General features: G+C 44.2%; 1 protein-coding gene and 1 long non-coding RNA gene across 18 annotated transcripts in view; one reads left to right on the top strand and one right to left on the bottom strand.

The window, feature by feature from the left end:
• The window catches only part of LOC123350732, a 43,215-nt gene extending 39,985 nt beyond the window's left edge, over positions 1-3,230 (bottom strand). The window contains exon 1 of the long non-coding RNA XR_006573808.1: positions 3,201-3,230. This is a non-coding gene — a long non-coding RNA (uncharacterized LOC123350732). The remainder of the gene's footprint in view (positions 1-3,200) is intronic.
• Positions 3,231-9,202: 5,972 nt separating this feature from the next.
• The window catches only part of FBRSL1 (fibrosin like 1), a 734,888-nt gene continuing 726,891 nt past the window's right edge, over positions 9,203-17,199 (top strand). For 10 of the 17 annotated variants that reach the window (XM_044989396.1, XM_044989406.1, XM_044989399.1 and 7 more), the window contains exon 1: positions 14,667-15,334. In XM_044989396.1, the coding sequence (XP_044845331.1) occupies positions 15,041-15,334 (294 nt within the window). In that variant the 5' untranslated portion in view covers positions 14,667-15,040. Of the gene's footprint in view, positions 9,219-14,665; positions 15,335-17,199 lie in introns of those variants that run through there. The other 7 variants (XM_044989404.1, XM_044989408.1, XM_044989414.1 and 4 more) reach the window with 5 other exon arrangements.

Below are 17,199 nucleotides of genomic sequence, written 5' to 3' on the forward strand. Positions count from 1 at the left end.
TCCTATGCCTGTGGCCCTCATGCTCCTAAAGCGCCTTCATTTCCTTCTGGTGCCAGTGCACACTCATGGGTAATGGATCAGGTTCTGCATCTTCCGATGCCTGTAAGGCAGAAGGTTCAGTCCTCTCTGTTAAAAAATAATTGATACCAGATGCTGTAGTGCTGGGGGGTTATTCTACCAGAATATAATAGCTAAGAAACAAGAGTCTGTATTTCACCACTTCCCTGGGAACTGGGGACAGAGGATGTGAATGAAGAGAAGGATTTCCACTGCAAGAGTCATAAGGGGCATAATTTTTAAAGGTCACAAGAACCTTCATAACTACTGTTAGAGAACAAATGTTTTTGTGCAATATTTAATCAGGAACAGTATAATTGTGCGAATGGTGTCCCCTGCAATATTGGCAAAGCAAGTGAGAACTTAGCTAACCTGCTGTATATATGTTGGTTAGCAATACTATGATCATTGTACATGATCAAATGTTCTAAGATTTCAAACACTCTTGGAGAGGAAAATACTAGCTTACCGAGGACAGTAATTCCTTCTTTTTTTTCCCCTTCCTTCCTTCCCTTGCTGGAGAAGACCATTTTCTCGGTCAGCCCCCTCACCGACTAATTTTTCAAGTTGCCCGGCATGTTTGCTACATTCGAACCACTTATTCACTGCACTGACATTTGCAGAGCAAATGCAATTGCAAGACGTTCGAGCCATATGAGGGCAAAATAGGGCCCTTAAATGCTGCCCACGTTTCATCTCCATTCTACTGAAAAACTAGTCTGTCTCCACTTCCTTGTAGGGTTTTGTCCTGTTTTTGTTTTGTTTTACCCCTCTTGTTCTTAAAACTTAATACAGTTCAGGAAAGTAGGATTTCCTGCCCGGGGTGATTCTCTCTGTTACTCCGCAAGTGGGGTCAGGTGCACACCGGTTTGGGAGACAGGAGATTTGGGTCCTATTCTGACTCTACCACTGACTTGGTGTGTGACCTTGTCTCATTTTCAAAAGTCACTTAGGCTCAGCTCCTCAAAGATATTTAGGTGCCTAAGTTCCATTGAAATCAATGGAAGTTAGGTGCCTAAATACCTTTGAGGATCTTGGACTTACATTAAGACTTAGGCTCCTAAGCACCTTTAGGCAACTCTTTTAACCCCTCTGTCCTTTCTTTTCCTAATAATAATACTAGACTATCAGAACAAAGCCAAACACCCTGAAGCCTGATCCTGTTGTTTGTGATCTCACAGCTGATTGCTGGTTTTAATACTATGATGTCTTGGAGAATTAGGAAGTCAGGCAGGGAATAAGCAGCAGCAGCTGATAAACCCTTAAGACAACGAAGGCCCTGTTCCAATCCCACATTTGCCATTGATTTCTGGAGGACCAGTGGGCTCCGGCTAGAGATGAGCTCAATCCTGCAGCCCTTACCCATGTGAATTGTCCAGCTGGATTAATAGGACTACTTACGTCAGAACTGGGCCATGTATTTTTCTTCCTTTCCTTGGAATGCCCTTTTGATCATAGCTTAGCCCTAAGAATCCCTCACAGATTTCTTTTCCAATGCAAATTTTCCTAGTAACAAAGCAAAAGACAAGAGATACGGAAAATCTCTGCACAGAACTGCCAGTCTATTTTTCTGAAGAGTTCTCAGCTTCTCTGATCTGCTAATGACCCAGTATCCACCCCCTTCAACCTTTACTCCCACGGAAACCTCTGAGTGCTCAGACCCTCTGCCAAGGAGTGTTTCTAAATAGGATTTTTTTTCCAGTGTTGAGGTATCAGCTGTTCTTTAAAGAGATTATGGTGATAGCATCCCTAGTACGTTGACTCCACTGTGCAGTGAGTTTTGTGATTAAACAGCTCAGCAATGAGGGTTTCCAAGGATAAACTGAGCCAGGGTGATCGCCTTTCCTCTCTAAACCAGGGAATCTAATAAAAAGAAGGACGAAGGAAGACGGCTGCCGCTCTACAGCTATTATTAGTGTCTTGAAGCATTGTCACTGCTTTGCTTAGGCTGTCAGGTGTCACTTTAAGAACATAAGAACATAAGAAAGGCCATACCGGGTCAGACCAAAGGTCCATCTAGCCCAGTATCTGTCTACCGACAGTGGCCAATGCCAGGTGCCCCAGAGAGAGTGAACCTAACAGGCAACGATCAAGTGATCTCTCTCCTGCCATCCATCTCCATCCTCTGACGAACAGAGGCTAGGGACACCATTCCTTACCCATCCTGGCTAATAGCCATTTATGGACTTAGCCACCATGAATTTATCCAGTCCCCTTTTAAACATTGTTATAGTCCTAGCCTTCACAACCTCCTCAGGTAAGGAGTTCCACAAGTTGACTGTGCGCTGCGTGAAGAAGAACTTCCTTTTATTTGTTTTAAACCTGCTGCCTATTAATTTCATTTGGTGACCCCTAGTTCTTATATTATGTGAATAAGTAAATAACTTTTCCTTATCCACTTTCTCAACATCACTCATGATTTTATATACCTCTATCATGTCCCCCCTTAGTCTTCTCTTTTCCAAACTGAAGAGTCCTAGCCTCTTTAATCTTTCCTCATATGGGACCTTCTCTAAACCCCTAATCATTTTAGTTGCTCTTTTCTGAACCTTTTCTAGTGCTAGAATATCTTTTTTGAGGTGAGGAGACCACATCTGTACACAGTATTCGAGATGTGGGCGTACCATGGATTTGCATCTGTTCTGGGCAGCGGTCAGACAGAAAAAAAAATGGTGAAACTCATTAAATGCTGCCATGCATGACTGAGCTCTGCAGCTGGGCAGCACAGATGGTTAAGTGACCCAGTAATGGTGGAGGGAGCAGCACGCAACAAGTTCAGGGGGGGCCACCAATAAGTTATACAAACATCTTTGTGTGTATAATGGTAAATTGGCCCTCATCTCCAGACTATTCGAGCAAAGTATTAAAAATGTGCCCTAACAAGAAATGCCTGTGCCTACGATCCTCTGCATTTGTGCACTGGCTCTCAGATCATTTTAAAGAAAGAAAATGACGAACAGTAAAAGTAAAGTTCTAGGGTAACAAAAATTCCCACCCCTTTTAGCACAGGCTATGGGTGACCTTCGTTTGAGACCTACAGCACCATGCAGAGCCAAACTAAATGTGGTAGTAAGCACAGTATTAATACGACACCTTCCCCCGCCTCCTTCACTGAAATTCTAGTCAGTACTGTCATTACTTACTGTAGTGCCTATCCTTTGATAGTAGATCCGTTCCCACAGCCTGCCTTTCTGGGGCTAGCCCTTTAAATTTAACAGAGCTGAGCAGCTCTAGCCTGGGGGGAAGACATTTTGTAGTGGCTGGCTGCTTTTCTCCCTAGCCTTCCACCCTGAAGCAAGCAAGCAAGCAAGTAAGTAAGTAAGTAGCTACCTACCTACCTACATATTGGTTTGGTTTTTCATCTGCATTCTCACAGAATGCCCTGATTATTACAAGTTCTTTTTTACTGCCCAGAAGGACTGATGGGAGAGAAGGACTCCCTATATTTTCCAATTTAGTTTGTTGAGAGAGTGGTAAAATATAACTGTACTTGTACAGATAGCTCAGAGTATTCAAAGTCTATCTGAGGACTACATTTATTCTGTAAGTATTCTTGTTACCGTTTTTCAAAGGGCTATATTTAAAAACACACATACAAAATAAATGTAACTGGTTTCAGTTCTGACCTTAGTTAGCTGCTGGAGCACTTTATATTTGTATATGAAAATTTCAATAAAAAAGAACTCTTTTTACCAAAAAAAAAAAAAAAGGCTAGCTGAATGCAAGGTCAAAAAGGCAGCTTCAGAACAAAACAGTGAATTTTTATGTTCTGTCACAGCGTGCTGAATCTGCTCCTTAAAATTCTAGTTGTAGAAGCATACATTGTACTTTCTAGGTAAAAATGGGGGGTTATTTTTAAGACCCCCTTTTAAAAAGAAAAGCATAGTGTGATGTGGTAGATATTATCAAGCATTGTCTCAAATTGACAGTTAGCAAGATTTCATCCAGAATTGTACCATAATTCAGAGTGCTGGATGGGTTGTGTTCCAAAGTCCCTGGATAGATAAACATCCCTCTGATCTAAACTTCCTGTCTGAATTTCTTTTTCTGTCCTTTAAATCAGACAAAGCACAGATCTATTAATACCCTGTATTGGTCTAACCACACAGATTAGATTTGAGGATCTAGAAAACAGGTTGGGATGTAACATTACAGAGACGCAGGAGTTTCTCCATAGTTAAGACTGAAGTCAGAGTTACACCAGAAGTCTTTCTCCCATACATGCATATACACAGACACACTTTTCACTAGAACAAGGATCTAGGCTTGGGAGGGGTAGAGGCAGCATCAGCTCTTGGGATGCCAACTAGCCAATTATGTGCCAGTGCCTAAGGACCGCACTAAAGCTGTGAGAAACAGCAGGGCACCTCAGAGCTTCCGTCAGAAGACTGGTGAGCGGCTGACCTCTGCTTGAATATTACCAGGATAAACTTAGGTTGCATTTAGACATGAATGAGTGTAATTTCACCTTGATTAACATTGACATAATGCCCTGAGAAATGTGATAAGAGCACACAAATAATGTACTGTTTGCTTTTATCCTCTGGAAGCTCTCCTAAGTGCAGCACAGGAGAGTTCCCTACTATATTACTCAATTCCCACCCCCTCCCCAAGTCAGCATAGTAGCTCAACTCATGAAAGGGTCAAGACTCACTTGCTTTGATCACACAAGTCGTCCCTTTTGACAACAAAGTGGGTTTGGTCCCAGATCACCATTGTATTGTGTTGACCCACTCATTAGTCTGAGAACTGCCATTGGAATCCTTATCAGAGCCTCATACAGATGTGATTCCTGGCAGTTTCCAGATCTGGTTGCTCTAAGAGTCTCTCTGTGGAGACTGGTGACCGCCAATACACGTAAAAAGACTGGATGTGGTGAGTAGGTATAAAAGGAGCCAGCAGCCCTTTCCAAGACATTTCTCCTCTGGAAATTTAAGATGGGGTGTAGATTAATAGGAGGAAAAAGAAAAGAAAAAACTGGTCATGAGGAGAAATCCTGCTTTCTCTTAAGCAATACAAACAAAAAAAACCCCACAAAAATCCTGAGAAACTTCTCTGAATTGCTTCCATAGACTGAGAACTGGCATTTGATCTCCCAAAGCAGTGGTACTTGGCTTCTGACAACCGAAGAAACACCTTTGTCACCCAGTGGCATCTCAATTGTGGGGTGATGTCCCATTGTTGCTCTGTAAAACATATTTGTGTTGTTGCATTGTAATTTGTAACAACTTGATATTGCTACATACTGAGGTGGCGTCACAATGCAATAGCATCACATCCCCACCCTCTCTGTGGTTGCTAAGTAATGACAGCAGGCTCCTCTTTTCTCATCTCCCTCTTGGCAGCTGGAAGGAAGGTTTCTTCCCCTCTTTCCCCCCCACCCCTGACGTTGGAGGGGCAGGGGTGTTGGCACATTTCTTCTTTCCCTTTCTTGTGGTTGCTGAAAGGAAGCATGATCCCAGTGGGCCGAGGTTCCCGTTACTGCTCCATTGCTCAGTGCTACCTGTGCTGCCTTATGCGTATCAAGCATTTCAGGGAACACTGTGATCCGTGCTTCACTCCCTGCTCCTGAAACGGACAGTCTAGCAACAGGAGTGACCAACCCTTCCTGTGAGCTGCATGCTGGGTCCTGGAGAGCCATGTACAACCTGAGAGTAGTGGGTTGAGTTCCACTGGAACAGAACTAATAGGATTTAGCAGCATACAGTGCACCTCTGTGCTGGTTCAGAGCCATAAAGCAGAGGGATTGAGGAAATTCCAGTTTTCAATTACAATTGAGGAAAGTTGCAAATCAAGGTTGGAATCTAAAGTGACCTGTGATAAGAGCCTCATGTTGAGAGAGCAGAAAAGGGAGACTGAATCTGACAGTGTTACCATTTTACTGAAGCTTCAGACTCTCATATATTGACAGTAAATTAATGCCATTTGTTCCAAGTAGAATATTAGGATAGTTTCCAGAAAATTAATTAGTTTAGGAACTGTCATGATGCTCAGACACCAGCATGAATATATAGGTTACTGGGAAACCCAGGGTATAAAATAAGAGGCATTGTATTGCAATGCAGTGTCTAGCAGTCAAATGCCAATCTGTTCACTTCTTGTAGTATTGCATAGTTCATTTTTAATAGACTCCCACACAAACATAGTAATGTGTGTCTTATTTTGCCACGCAAAATAGTCTTCCCACTTCTTATGTTGACCATACACCAATTGAGAGAGCTCTTATTTTAAGAATACATTTGTGCAGGGTTGAGAAATTCCATTTTAAACATACAACTTTTATTGCAAGGAAGGGTTTGTGTATTGTGTTAGCAAAGGCAGCAAGTGATGAAAGTGAGGATGGAGAAATAAATCCTTTCTCCATTCTCTTAACTGGGGTGCATGATAAATCAATCAAACATTAATGCCAAATTCTGAGGTGCTGAATACAGCAGTTACAGACATTCAGCACCTCTTGAGATTTGACCAAGAGAGGGACATGGCTTGAATGATTTCATAGTTCCAGTCAGTAGTGTTCAGTTGCACTGTTACATTCCAGTGGCCTGGAAATAGAATACAGTAAACAATAAATATTCACTGAAATTGGTTTGAAAAGGACAACAGTTAATTGCATAGCTTGCTCTCTTGCATTGCAGAGCTTGCATTTCAAGTTAGAAAAGGTACAGAGTATTATTGATTTAATGCTCTTGAAATGTGTGGTATAAAACCATTCAAAAGACTTATGAAGGAGAAATGAACGCTTCCAAGGGAAGTCCTGTGGCACAAGATTGTGGCAGGCTACTGTCTCATGAAAGGCTTTCTGAAATTCAATACCCCACCCTTCAAAACACTTTCTGCTCCCCATAAATTGAGACAACTTCCTTCCTGTGCAAAAGTGAAATGCAATCAGTGAATCAGACCGGAGGCTGGCAATAATCTATCTGAGGCACACATGAAAAATATTGTGCTGTATTATTGAGAAGACTTCAGTACTTAATACATGTTTTCTAAATGTGAGTAATCCCTTGGACTCTTTTCCCCATTTCTCTCACTGAGCCTCTCCAATTCATCTTGGATTTTGAAAAATGTTTCCAGACAGATGGCGTAGGATTTTTGCCCATTAAAAGCAGTGTGTTTTGTTCTATATATCCTATGTGCAACTATTTGCGGTGAATCCACTTCTTAATATACATTTTGAAAAGTTAGTTTGGATGCACAAATGTGTGAGACACAGGAGAGAACATGCATGTGCTCATGGAGGAATATCATAGACCCCACCGACCCTGGGGATTTATCCCTGTTACAGCCATCGGCTATAGACAGGTCAAAACTCTGATTAACACCAGTGCAGCTAATCCTGGCTTCAAGCAGAGGTAACCTGACCTGGTGCAAATCATGTATCACAGTGTTTTTGCCTGTCTACATTAGGGGTTTCTACGGTCGCAGTTGTGCTGACAGCTGCAACCCCCAGTGCAGTGCAGAGAAGGCCTTATCAGTAGTTACCTAGCTACTGCTAAACTTCTCACTTCCAGGTACTGTAATTAAGACATGTCTCACCTACAGTTGCTTTAAAGAAACAAAACATTAATGGAGAAAATACTTGCAGAAATGTTTTAGTGCCTGTTTATTTTATCATAAGCACCTGACCACATGATAATTACGTTCACACTCCCTACCAGCCTTTGTTGGGGGAGCTCTGAAATACGTCTGTTGCCTGAAATAGCCACTCTAAATTCTGTTTTGCTGATTATTATTATTGCTCCATATCAGTGAATAGAGTGGAAAGACCCTGGAAAAAATATAGCTCCCATTTGACAGTGTTGGCTGTCTATGTAGAGGTTTTGTTTTTATAACTATGCTCAGAGAAGTAAAAAATAAACTGTATCTCGTGGACTTTCATAGATAGTAAGATGGGGATGTATTGCAGTGCACTGGTACCTCAATCAGGCTGTCCTTACTCATGCAAAATTCCCACCGCCTATAAAGGCTGCAATACAGTTAGAGAAAAACGATGGTTCTCATTTGCCCACAAATGTCTCAGCACCATACTGTGTACTTTGCATGCTAGAGAAAAAGGTGTCTGTGTACCCCAGCATTGTTCTAGTCCAAGGAGATTTGGGCATCGCTAGCTAAGCAAAATGTATTAATCATCTATGCAGCACTGAAAACCTACATGGTGCTTTACACATATTAGATGAGGTCTCTACCTTGAAGAGTTTTGTCTTCTAAAATCTGCTTCATGTATATGGACTTGTGTGGCCCTTGCAGAGCATCACGGGTCAATGGGGCTCCATGCAAGAGCAGGTGTCTGCCTCCCTGGAACCTGTTCTGGGACTAGGGCCTGAGGGACACCAGCCAGACCCGAATGCAGGACAATGGTTGCAGAAGTGGGGTGTAGAGAGATTTTTTCGATAGGAGAACTAGGTAGGAAGGAGTCTCCTGGAATAAGTGACCTTTTAAAGAAAGAAAGATCTAAGGGAGGAGAGAAGGTGCTTAGCAGACAGGGAGTGGTGAACTGTTCCGCTTTATCATTCATTATCTTGGAGAGCAGAGTGCACCCCACCTCCTTGTTATGTGGATGGGAAGCATAGCCTAGTGGATACAGCACTGGATTGGGACTTGGGAGGCCTGGGTTCTATTTCTGTTCCTCCATTATCACATCTACAAACTGGGAATAATGATATTGACTTTTCTTTGTAACATATTGTGAGCTCTGTGGATGAAAAGCACTGTATAAAAGCTAGGTATAATACCGATTCGCTTCACCTGCTCCCACCCGGGAGGGGGAAGGGAAAAACAATCTCTTCTGAAGGCAACAACAAGGCAATGTATGGGCCACCCCTCCAGCGCCCCTTCACCCAGCAGCTGGGGAGAAGTTAACACCCAAACCATCATCATATAGGGTTTGAGAATGCCTCTTGCTGGAAGATTTTCCTTGATCATTCTTTGTTCACCTGTAAATCTGCATGTGACTATGTGCTCCCTGCTCACTGGTCAGCTGACATTGACAATCTAAGTTGAGTGTGTTGTGCCCTACCAGGCTCTGGATCAGGAAGAGAGATGCATATGAGAACTGCTGCAGCTATGAACCCTTAAGCCAGTATGTCATAGGCTATACTTCTACCTACCACTTCCCCATTTGCAAAGTGCAATATCTCTCTGACGTCAGCCTATGGGAATAGGTGAGTATTTAGAAAACCAAAAATAGGTCAGATCTAACCATTTATTCGCCCATTGTAGGTGGATGCTTTTCTCCCGGAGGTAAAAATCATATTTGAACCCTTAAGAAGCAGGTGGGCTGAAATTGATTTATTGGGATGATTTAGAACTGTTAAAACAAATTTAATTCTGAATACAATTTCATGTAGATTAAAAGAGTCTTGGAAGTGTAGCCGTTAAGGACTCTCTCTCCAGCACCATAGCCAAAGATGGAAGATTTATGAGGCTGAGCTGCTATATTGGAAGCAACTAATTATTTGTAATGATTCTTTGTACTTTGACAGTGATTATGTATTTTCACTGGAAATGACCATGGTGAAGTAAGTGATAAAGGCAGTTCACATTAAGGACAAAGGTAATAACCAGTTAAAACCAGCTCATTTTTGGACAAGCATAATAGGTAGTAAACAAAACGTCACCTAAAACAACTTATTTAACATCCTGAGAATACTGAAATGTTGCACCTTATAGTTTCTATTGTCTTTTTATTACTTTAAGCAGTCTTGTATTTAATTTATTTAATCTAGCCAAACCATTTAGGGCAAATCCCCACGCCCCCATTCCAGCTCCCCACTGACACAATGATCTCTAAATACAGTGGGACCACACGGATCCGCTGTGCAGTGTTGGGGGCAGGTTACAGAAAGACAATGCAGGGGAAACATTGCAGATTTGAGGCCAGATTCTCAATGACACAAAGGCCCCTTCATGCTTCTCTGACAGCATAAAAGGGGGTGTATAGGCTTTAAACTTAAGCTCTGTTCCTAGCCCCACTGTGTAGGAAGTTAGGGTGTGGCTGGGGTACTATGTTCTATGACTATAAGCCCCAGGAAGCAGAGGGTGTAAAGTCGAGCAACCTCACCAGGACTCAAGTAGATTCTCAGGAAAGGGATGTGCAAAGGTGGCTTACCACCATCTTTCTCTTCTTCTCCCCTCCCATGTCCTCTATTCCTGTGCTAAGTATGGGAATGAAGTCATTGAGAACTGGGACCCCTATGTGCTCTAGAGCAGAGTGCCACGTTCTCATTGGCAGTGGCACAAGATATTGACCATGGACCAGAACGGGACAGGACGACCATATTTGCTATGACAGTAGCTGCTGCTCTGATGTTCCATGCGCCTCTTTCTCGGGGTTTGTGCAGTGGTCTAGTATTTGGTCCTTTGAAAGCAAAGGCCTAGTGAGTGGCAACCTTAGAATCTGCAGTCATAAGTATAGGATTAAAATGTCAATATCAATATTGTAATAAAAAAGAGCTGCTAAGATATTTTATCTTTTTTTCCTTGTCCTAGTCACCTGACATAGGCCAGGTTGTACACTTGTCACATGGCATGGTTCAGTATCCATTGACTTATGTGGCTTGTGTTACACACCTAGTTAAACTTGTGTCCTGTGATCACTGAAAATGGAAAATGAGTCCAAATGTGCTGCTGATGTTGACAGGTTTATCTATCTATCCTAAGCTATGTCTATTCTGAACCAGTGTAAATTTCCCCAGTGAAAGCCAGGCTTCAGATGTTTCTGTCTCAAAGATATTTGAATGTTTCCAGTCTATCCAAAATGCAGTCGCGAAGGTTCTTTTCTTGCCTCATTGGCCCTGTCTTATCTTCTTCTCAAATCTCCTACATTAGCTCCATTCGGTGGAGTTTCACCGCCTTAAACCAATGGTGAATTTGGTTCTTGTTGTCTATGTACCAAAAGAGCTATAGCCCAAAAGGTTTCTTTTCGGTAAATTCAGAATTAATGAAGAAGGCCTCCCTATTGTTGGAATGTCTAATACAATTATAAAACTGAATGAACAGACTGGCTGTAGTGGAGAGCTTCCAGGATCATGGTGCAGAATTGTCTGTTTTAACATCCATCTGTTTTCATTCCCTCTGATCCATTATCATTCACCCAGTTATAATATGATGAATATCATTATGTGAATGCAGGAAAATCACTCTAGATATGTCTCCTATTGAAAATGTTAAATTGACGTGGTAGGGGGAAAAGGCACAATTGATCTATAGATATTATTTCAAATAGGTGTCTTGATGTTTGATTTTGTTAATTTCATTAGTCAATACTTATGCCGTACTTATAAACAAAAATAGATGAATATATAAATAAGGGGTTTCCCATAAACATATTACAGAAGGTAGATAGGTTTTCTTGCAATTTTTTTTGACCACTGCTGAATTGTTAAAGTTAATGTTAAATCAATTCTCCACAATTTTCCTGAGAAGGCAGACTCAAGCTGCAGCATCAAGCTAATGCTAGTAAACACATAACTGGAATGAGGATCATGATGACTATGGTCACAAGGACTAATGTAAGGAACTGTACAGGCAATTTCCACCATCCTTGCTGGTCAGCAAAAATGAACAGAAACAAATTAGAAATGCATATTAATGATCGGAGCTCTAAAAAACATAGAATGATTGTAACCACCACTACTCAGACAAACTGTTAAATTCACCTGTTACTTATATCTCTCTTCATGACAATGCTCTTCTGCAAGAGCAAGATATAAATTGCTTTTTAAACTAGGGGCGAGGCACAGAATTGCATATGTAAAAATAGCTGATTTGATTCCGATGAAAGGGTCTAGTCTGGAAACTGAGTGTTTGTAAAAGTGTTTGTAAAACAAATACAGTTATTAAACTTCATCCATTACTGTACTGAACTAGCTACATTCAGATTGCGATCCTTTATTGATAACCACTCTGCAGGCCTCAGTTTAAGCCTTAAAATGCCAAGGATCTCTAATTTTACAGATTTAGTCTTTTAAAGATACAGAAGAGGGAGAAATAGTCTTTCTGAAATGTACAGTCTAGGAAAGCCAAAGCCAATAACTTCCACTAGCCTGTAATTACCAAAGGAAGTTGTTAGATTTAGCTATCTTCCTTGCTTAATTGGCACATAAATGATTATAAGATTTGTATTAGGGCACAGATGACACCAATACAAGCATGATAGAAGTGCACAATGCACAAATGCCACTATTTGCATTAAGCAGCATAATACTAAATACAAAACTTTGCCCATTATTTTAAATTATTTTTATTTGACATTTTTTTTAAAGGATGACTTTAAAGTCATTTTATGTAGTATTTGTTGTTTAAATAGGCCAGGGCAAGGTTGTGGCTATATGTTAATAGCCTTGTGTAGGGGGAGGAGTGAGGGAGAGGGAATGACCACCAGCAGCCACTTCTCAGAATTGACACACTGCTTCTAGCTTGTTTCATTACTGTGCTTAGGGCAGGATGGAATCTGAGGACCTTGAGGAAAGCCGGGAGAAATATGGGCCCCAATCAGACTCTTACAAGGGGGTGTCCCACATCCAGGTACCAGCCTCATTCTCATTAGTGTGAAAAGGAGACACCCCGTTGGGGAAATTAACACCCCTGTTCGTACAAGGGACCAGGATGTGGGATGGGAGGGTTTCTTGGCTTCCATCACTTCTGGGGAATTATTCTACGGGTTCCCTGACAGTTTGCCCAGCTAGTGTGGGATCTTCCTCATGGGTTTTTCCCATGTCTGATACAAAGTCTTTCCTGATACTCCTCTTCTGGTCTCCAGTTCATAATTTCATTCCACTACTCCTAGGAATGGGACTAGGGGTTGCCCTAGGTGGCACTTGAAGGTAGCAGCGGTAAAGTTGTATGTATGGTGTAACCAAAGAGGTTGCACAGTGGAGGAAAAGGGGTCTATGGGTCAGCACATAAGGGAGAGGGGATTTGGTTATAGACAACAGCCAAGCAATGAGCTAGGGGGTTAAGAGAACAGCAAAATGGGGGAGTTAAGGTGAGAGGTGAAGAAGTGGAGCACTGGACCACAGGTGGAGCAGAGTGTGAGGGGCACAGGGGGAAGGTGGGAGCAGGTGGGCAGAAGGAACCGCGTGGAGGGAACAAAGAACAAGTGGGGAACAGTGGGGGGGGCTGTAAGGAGCACATGAAGGAATCCTAAGTAGGGGAGCAGAGGACAGACAGGGTCAGATATAGCTCTGCAGGAATGAGGCTGGGGGAGGAGGGATGAGCTGGAGAGACAGTTCCGCTGCTCTGATGTAGAGGAGCTGGTGGGTTCTAGGCTGAGACGTATGGGGTTTGAGGGGAAAAGTCCTGCAGTGCTAGGCTGTGGGAGGCTGGGTACGGAGCAAGCTCCCAAGGATTTGGGCTGGGGAGTTCATTGGAGTTCTGGGATGAAGGGTAGTGGGTGGAAGCTCCCAGGGTTCTGGGCTGGGGAAAAGTCCTAGAGGTTCTGGGAAGGCGGGAAGATCCCTGGGGTTCCAGGTTGGGGAGTTCCCAAGTTATGGGCTGCGGGGTGGCAGGAGGAAGTCTCCTGATTCTGACTGAGGGGTGGGAGGGGAAGTTCCCAAGGTTCTGGTCTGAGGAGTGGGGGGCGATCCCTGGGGTTCTGGGCTGGGGGAAGCTCCCCGGGGTTCTGGGCTGAGGGGGAAGCTCCCCGGGCTTTTGGTCTGATCAGGCGGGCGCTCCTGGGGTTCTGGGCTGGGGGCGGGGCGGTCCCTGGGGTTCTGGGCTGGGCAGGTGGGTGCTCCTGGGGTTCTCGGCTGGAGGCGGGACTGTCCCCAGGGTTCTGGGTTGGTCAGGCGGGTGCTCCCGGGGTACTGGGCTGGGGGAAGATCCAAGGGGTTCTGGGCAAGGCAGGAAGGTCCCTGGGGTTCAGGGCTTGGGAGTTCCCTGGGTTCTGTGCTGGCGGGGGGGAGAGAGGAGAAGCTCCCAGGGTTCTGGGCTGTGGGGTGGCAGGAGGAAGTCTCCTGATTCTGACTGAGGGGTGGGAGGGGAAGCTCCCGGGGTTCTGGTCTGAGGAGTGGGGGGCATTCCGTGGGGTTCTGGGCTGGGGGGGAAGCTCCCCGGGGTTCTGGTCTGAGGGGGAAGCTCCCCGGGGTTCTGGGCTGGGGGGGCGGCCCCCGGGGTTCTGGGCTGGGGGCGGGGGGAAGCTCCCCGGGGTTCTGGGCTAGGTGCGGGGCGGCCCCCGGGGTCCGGGGCGGGGGGCTCCCGGCGGGGGAGGCGGGGCACGGCCGGGCCTGCGCCGGCGCCTGACGCGCAGCTGGCAGCCCTGCTCATGCGCGGCCGGCCGGGCGGTGCTAATCGTCCCAGCTCGGGGAGAATGGGGCGGAATCCGGGGCGCGCGGACTGAGACGCTTGCAGGGGTTGGGGGGCGGCCGGGCTGGGGAGGGGGCGCGCGTGCTCCGGCGGCGGCGGGCGGGGAGCCGGGCCGGGGGCCGGCGGGGAGCCGTGCCCGGCAGGAGGGGTTGCAGGCGGCGGCGGGGGCTGCACCGGGATTTTCTCTCTCTCTCTCTCTCTCTTCATTGCAACAAAGTTGCGGAGCGAGTGATATTGTTGCAGCCCCCCGCCCCCCGCGGCTGCTGGCGGTTCGGAGCGGGGGCCGGAGCCGGTCGCTGCCCCGGGGGAGGGGGCGCAGAGCCGCCGCCGCTGGATTATCCCGAGCCGGGTCGAGCTCTCCTGGATCTCCGTCTGCTGCTGCTGCTGCCGCCGCCGTGAAGCCGAGGGGCTGAGATTTTTTTAACCCTCTTTTTTTTTTTTTGGAGGGGGGGGATTTTGTCAAGGTCATTCCGTGGATTTAATTTTTTGATCTCCCCGCCTCTCTCCTCCCACCGCCACTGCCCAGTTTTGCTCTGTGGATTATAATCTCTCTGGATCGGAGGGTCTGAACAGGAGGATTTTTAGGGCTTCGGGGGTTGGGGAGGGGAAGTGGTGAGTGAGGAAGGGGGGTGATTTTTTTTATCTCCCCCCTTCCCTTCTTCTTTTTCTCGTTTGGAAAATGGATGGGAAAATCAGGCAGAGCCGGAGATCCAGGTCCCAAAGGGACCGCGTGAGGAGAAGGGAAGCTAATGCCAGGGATCCCCGAAATCAAAGTCCTTCTTCGGCATCCGAAAAGGAGCAAAGCCCTGGCAAGGAAAATACAAGCCAAAACTGTACAAATCCCCCAAACCTGGCGTCCACCGCCAGAAATGTCAGACCTCCGAGGCGCAGGAGACGGGAATCCAGCTCCCAAGAAGAGGATTTAATTGATGGGTTTGCTATAGCCAGCTTCAATACCTTAGAAGCCTTGGAGGTAAGAGATCAGAATGATGGGTTCTCTGGTATTTGTATGTTTTATGGTCCAGAGCAATGGTATTGTCTCCTGAAAAAGCATGGGACCTTTATAGAGGCGCTGAATCTAGGCTCCAGATTGTAAATACCAATTAACTTTCTTCTTGTAAATTACCTGTGTGCATTAATCCTGATGTCAGCCTGGAGGAATTTAAATGGAGGGGGAGCTGTGTATGTATGTGGTCAAAGGGATGGCAAGTGAACACCAGTATCTTTCTTAAGTACTTGTATGTCTGTTCATAAGTTGCTGTAGGCCAGTATTTGTGGGTAATCCTATACTTTCCATTTCAACTAATATCAAGTATCAGGGCAAGTTAAATGTTTGTTTAGGATTTTAATTGGCTGACAAATATCTGATGGGAGGAATGCAACGTATTTGTGCATCATGGTATATTGATGATAACCTGACATTGTTGTGAATTGTAGAGTCAATACTTAAACCATGTTTTTCTAGGCCTTTAAAGTTTGTATTTGTATTGCCAAAATGTTACTTTATCTTTCTCAGGAGACTGTTAGCAAATGGCCAGTGTTTAACATTTTGTGGAAAAAGAGATGTTTACATGGATAATAATCCCCTGGTTGTAATTCCCAATTTTTGAAGTAATTGAACAAATTCTTCATCTGTTATTGACTGTACATATTTTCCTGCTGTTAATAGGTTGGCAAAAATATTGCTTGTCAAACTTATTACAAACAATATTTGCTGAGCAAATACTGCTTGTCTTGTCTGAGCTAAATTAAGCAGAGCAGGAAACTTAATATTCTCAGAGGGGCAATGACAAACTAGCACTTTGTGTGGCTTTTGATTTTTGTTTTGTGGGGGTGTGATGGGAAAATTTGAGTTGGTAGGAGAAAAACTGCTATCAAAAGGCATTTATCAAAGAAAATAGTTCATCATATTCTCAGTAAATATGAGCAATAATAGTGTCCTCATTCACTTTACCACCTTTTTTAATACAGCACATTGAATAATGTATTTGGTTATTCATACTTTGGATTTCCTGCCGTTTTAGTATCTATCTTGTCTAGGATTTTAATTTACTGTAATCCTTGTTATGTTTCCCTGGGCCTCTTGTACATCAATACAGCATTCTTAATGTTTACACCCACATATCAAGATCTTATTTTGTCAAAAGGTTTCCCAAAGAGCCTGTCTGATTTCCAGACCAAATCTCTTAGAACACAGGCTCCTTCTCTCATAGTTTGTGGCCTTGTGGCTACTAGGATTTTTCAGCTCACCCACACTTTGTTAGCCGTGTGTTTATAAAGTCTGTTGTAACAAGTAGCTGATGATCAGAACCAACTTCTTTGTACCCTAAAGACGATCCTTTTAAACTTAAGAGAAACTGCCACCACTTTGGGCCCCAAATTTCCCCCCTCTCTATCCCTAATCTCTGAGTATTTTGCTTGGGAAGTCATTACTAGCAGGGCATATGGTGATGGTGTTTGGAAGGAGACAACCTGCTCAGCAGCAGTATCTGGAGCTGTTCTGAGAACAAATGTTTATGATGCATGATGCCCTGTAAATCTACAGTGGGACTGAGCTGGCAAGATTTTGGTTCAGGGAAACTGACTCTTAATGCATGTAAAAAGAAAATTTGGCTGAGTCTCTGCTGAGCAATACTGAATGTGTAAATGCTGGAATGTTTAAAAAGAAAAGATTTATGATAAACTGATAGGTGGTGTTTTATGGCCTTTAGCAGAAACTGCTGTGGGATATTATCTTAACACTTAAACCAACTAATATCTGTCTGAGTTGATAATGAGCAAACTATCCAGCTTTATGTTGCTTTAAAACAGATGGTCTAGACCTGTCTATTTTTTTTT

This window comes from Mauremys mutica, chromosome 16, assembly GCF_020497125.1.
Source record: "Mauremys mutica isolate MM-2020 ecotype Southern chromosome 16, ASM2049712v1, whole genome shotgun sequence".
Lineage (NCBI taxonomy): Eukaryota > Metazoa > Chordata > Testudines > Geoemydidae > Mauremys > Mauremys mutica.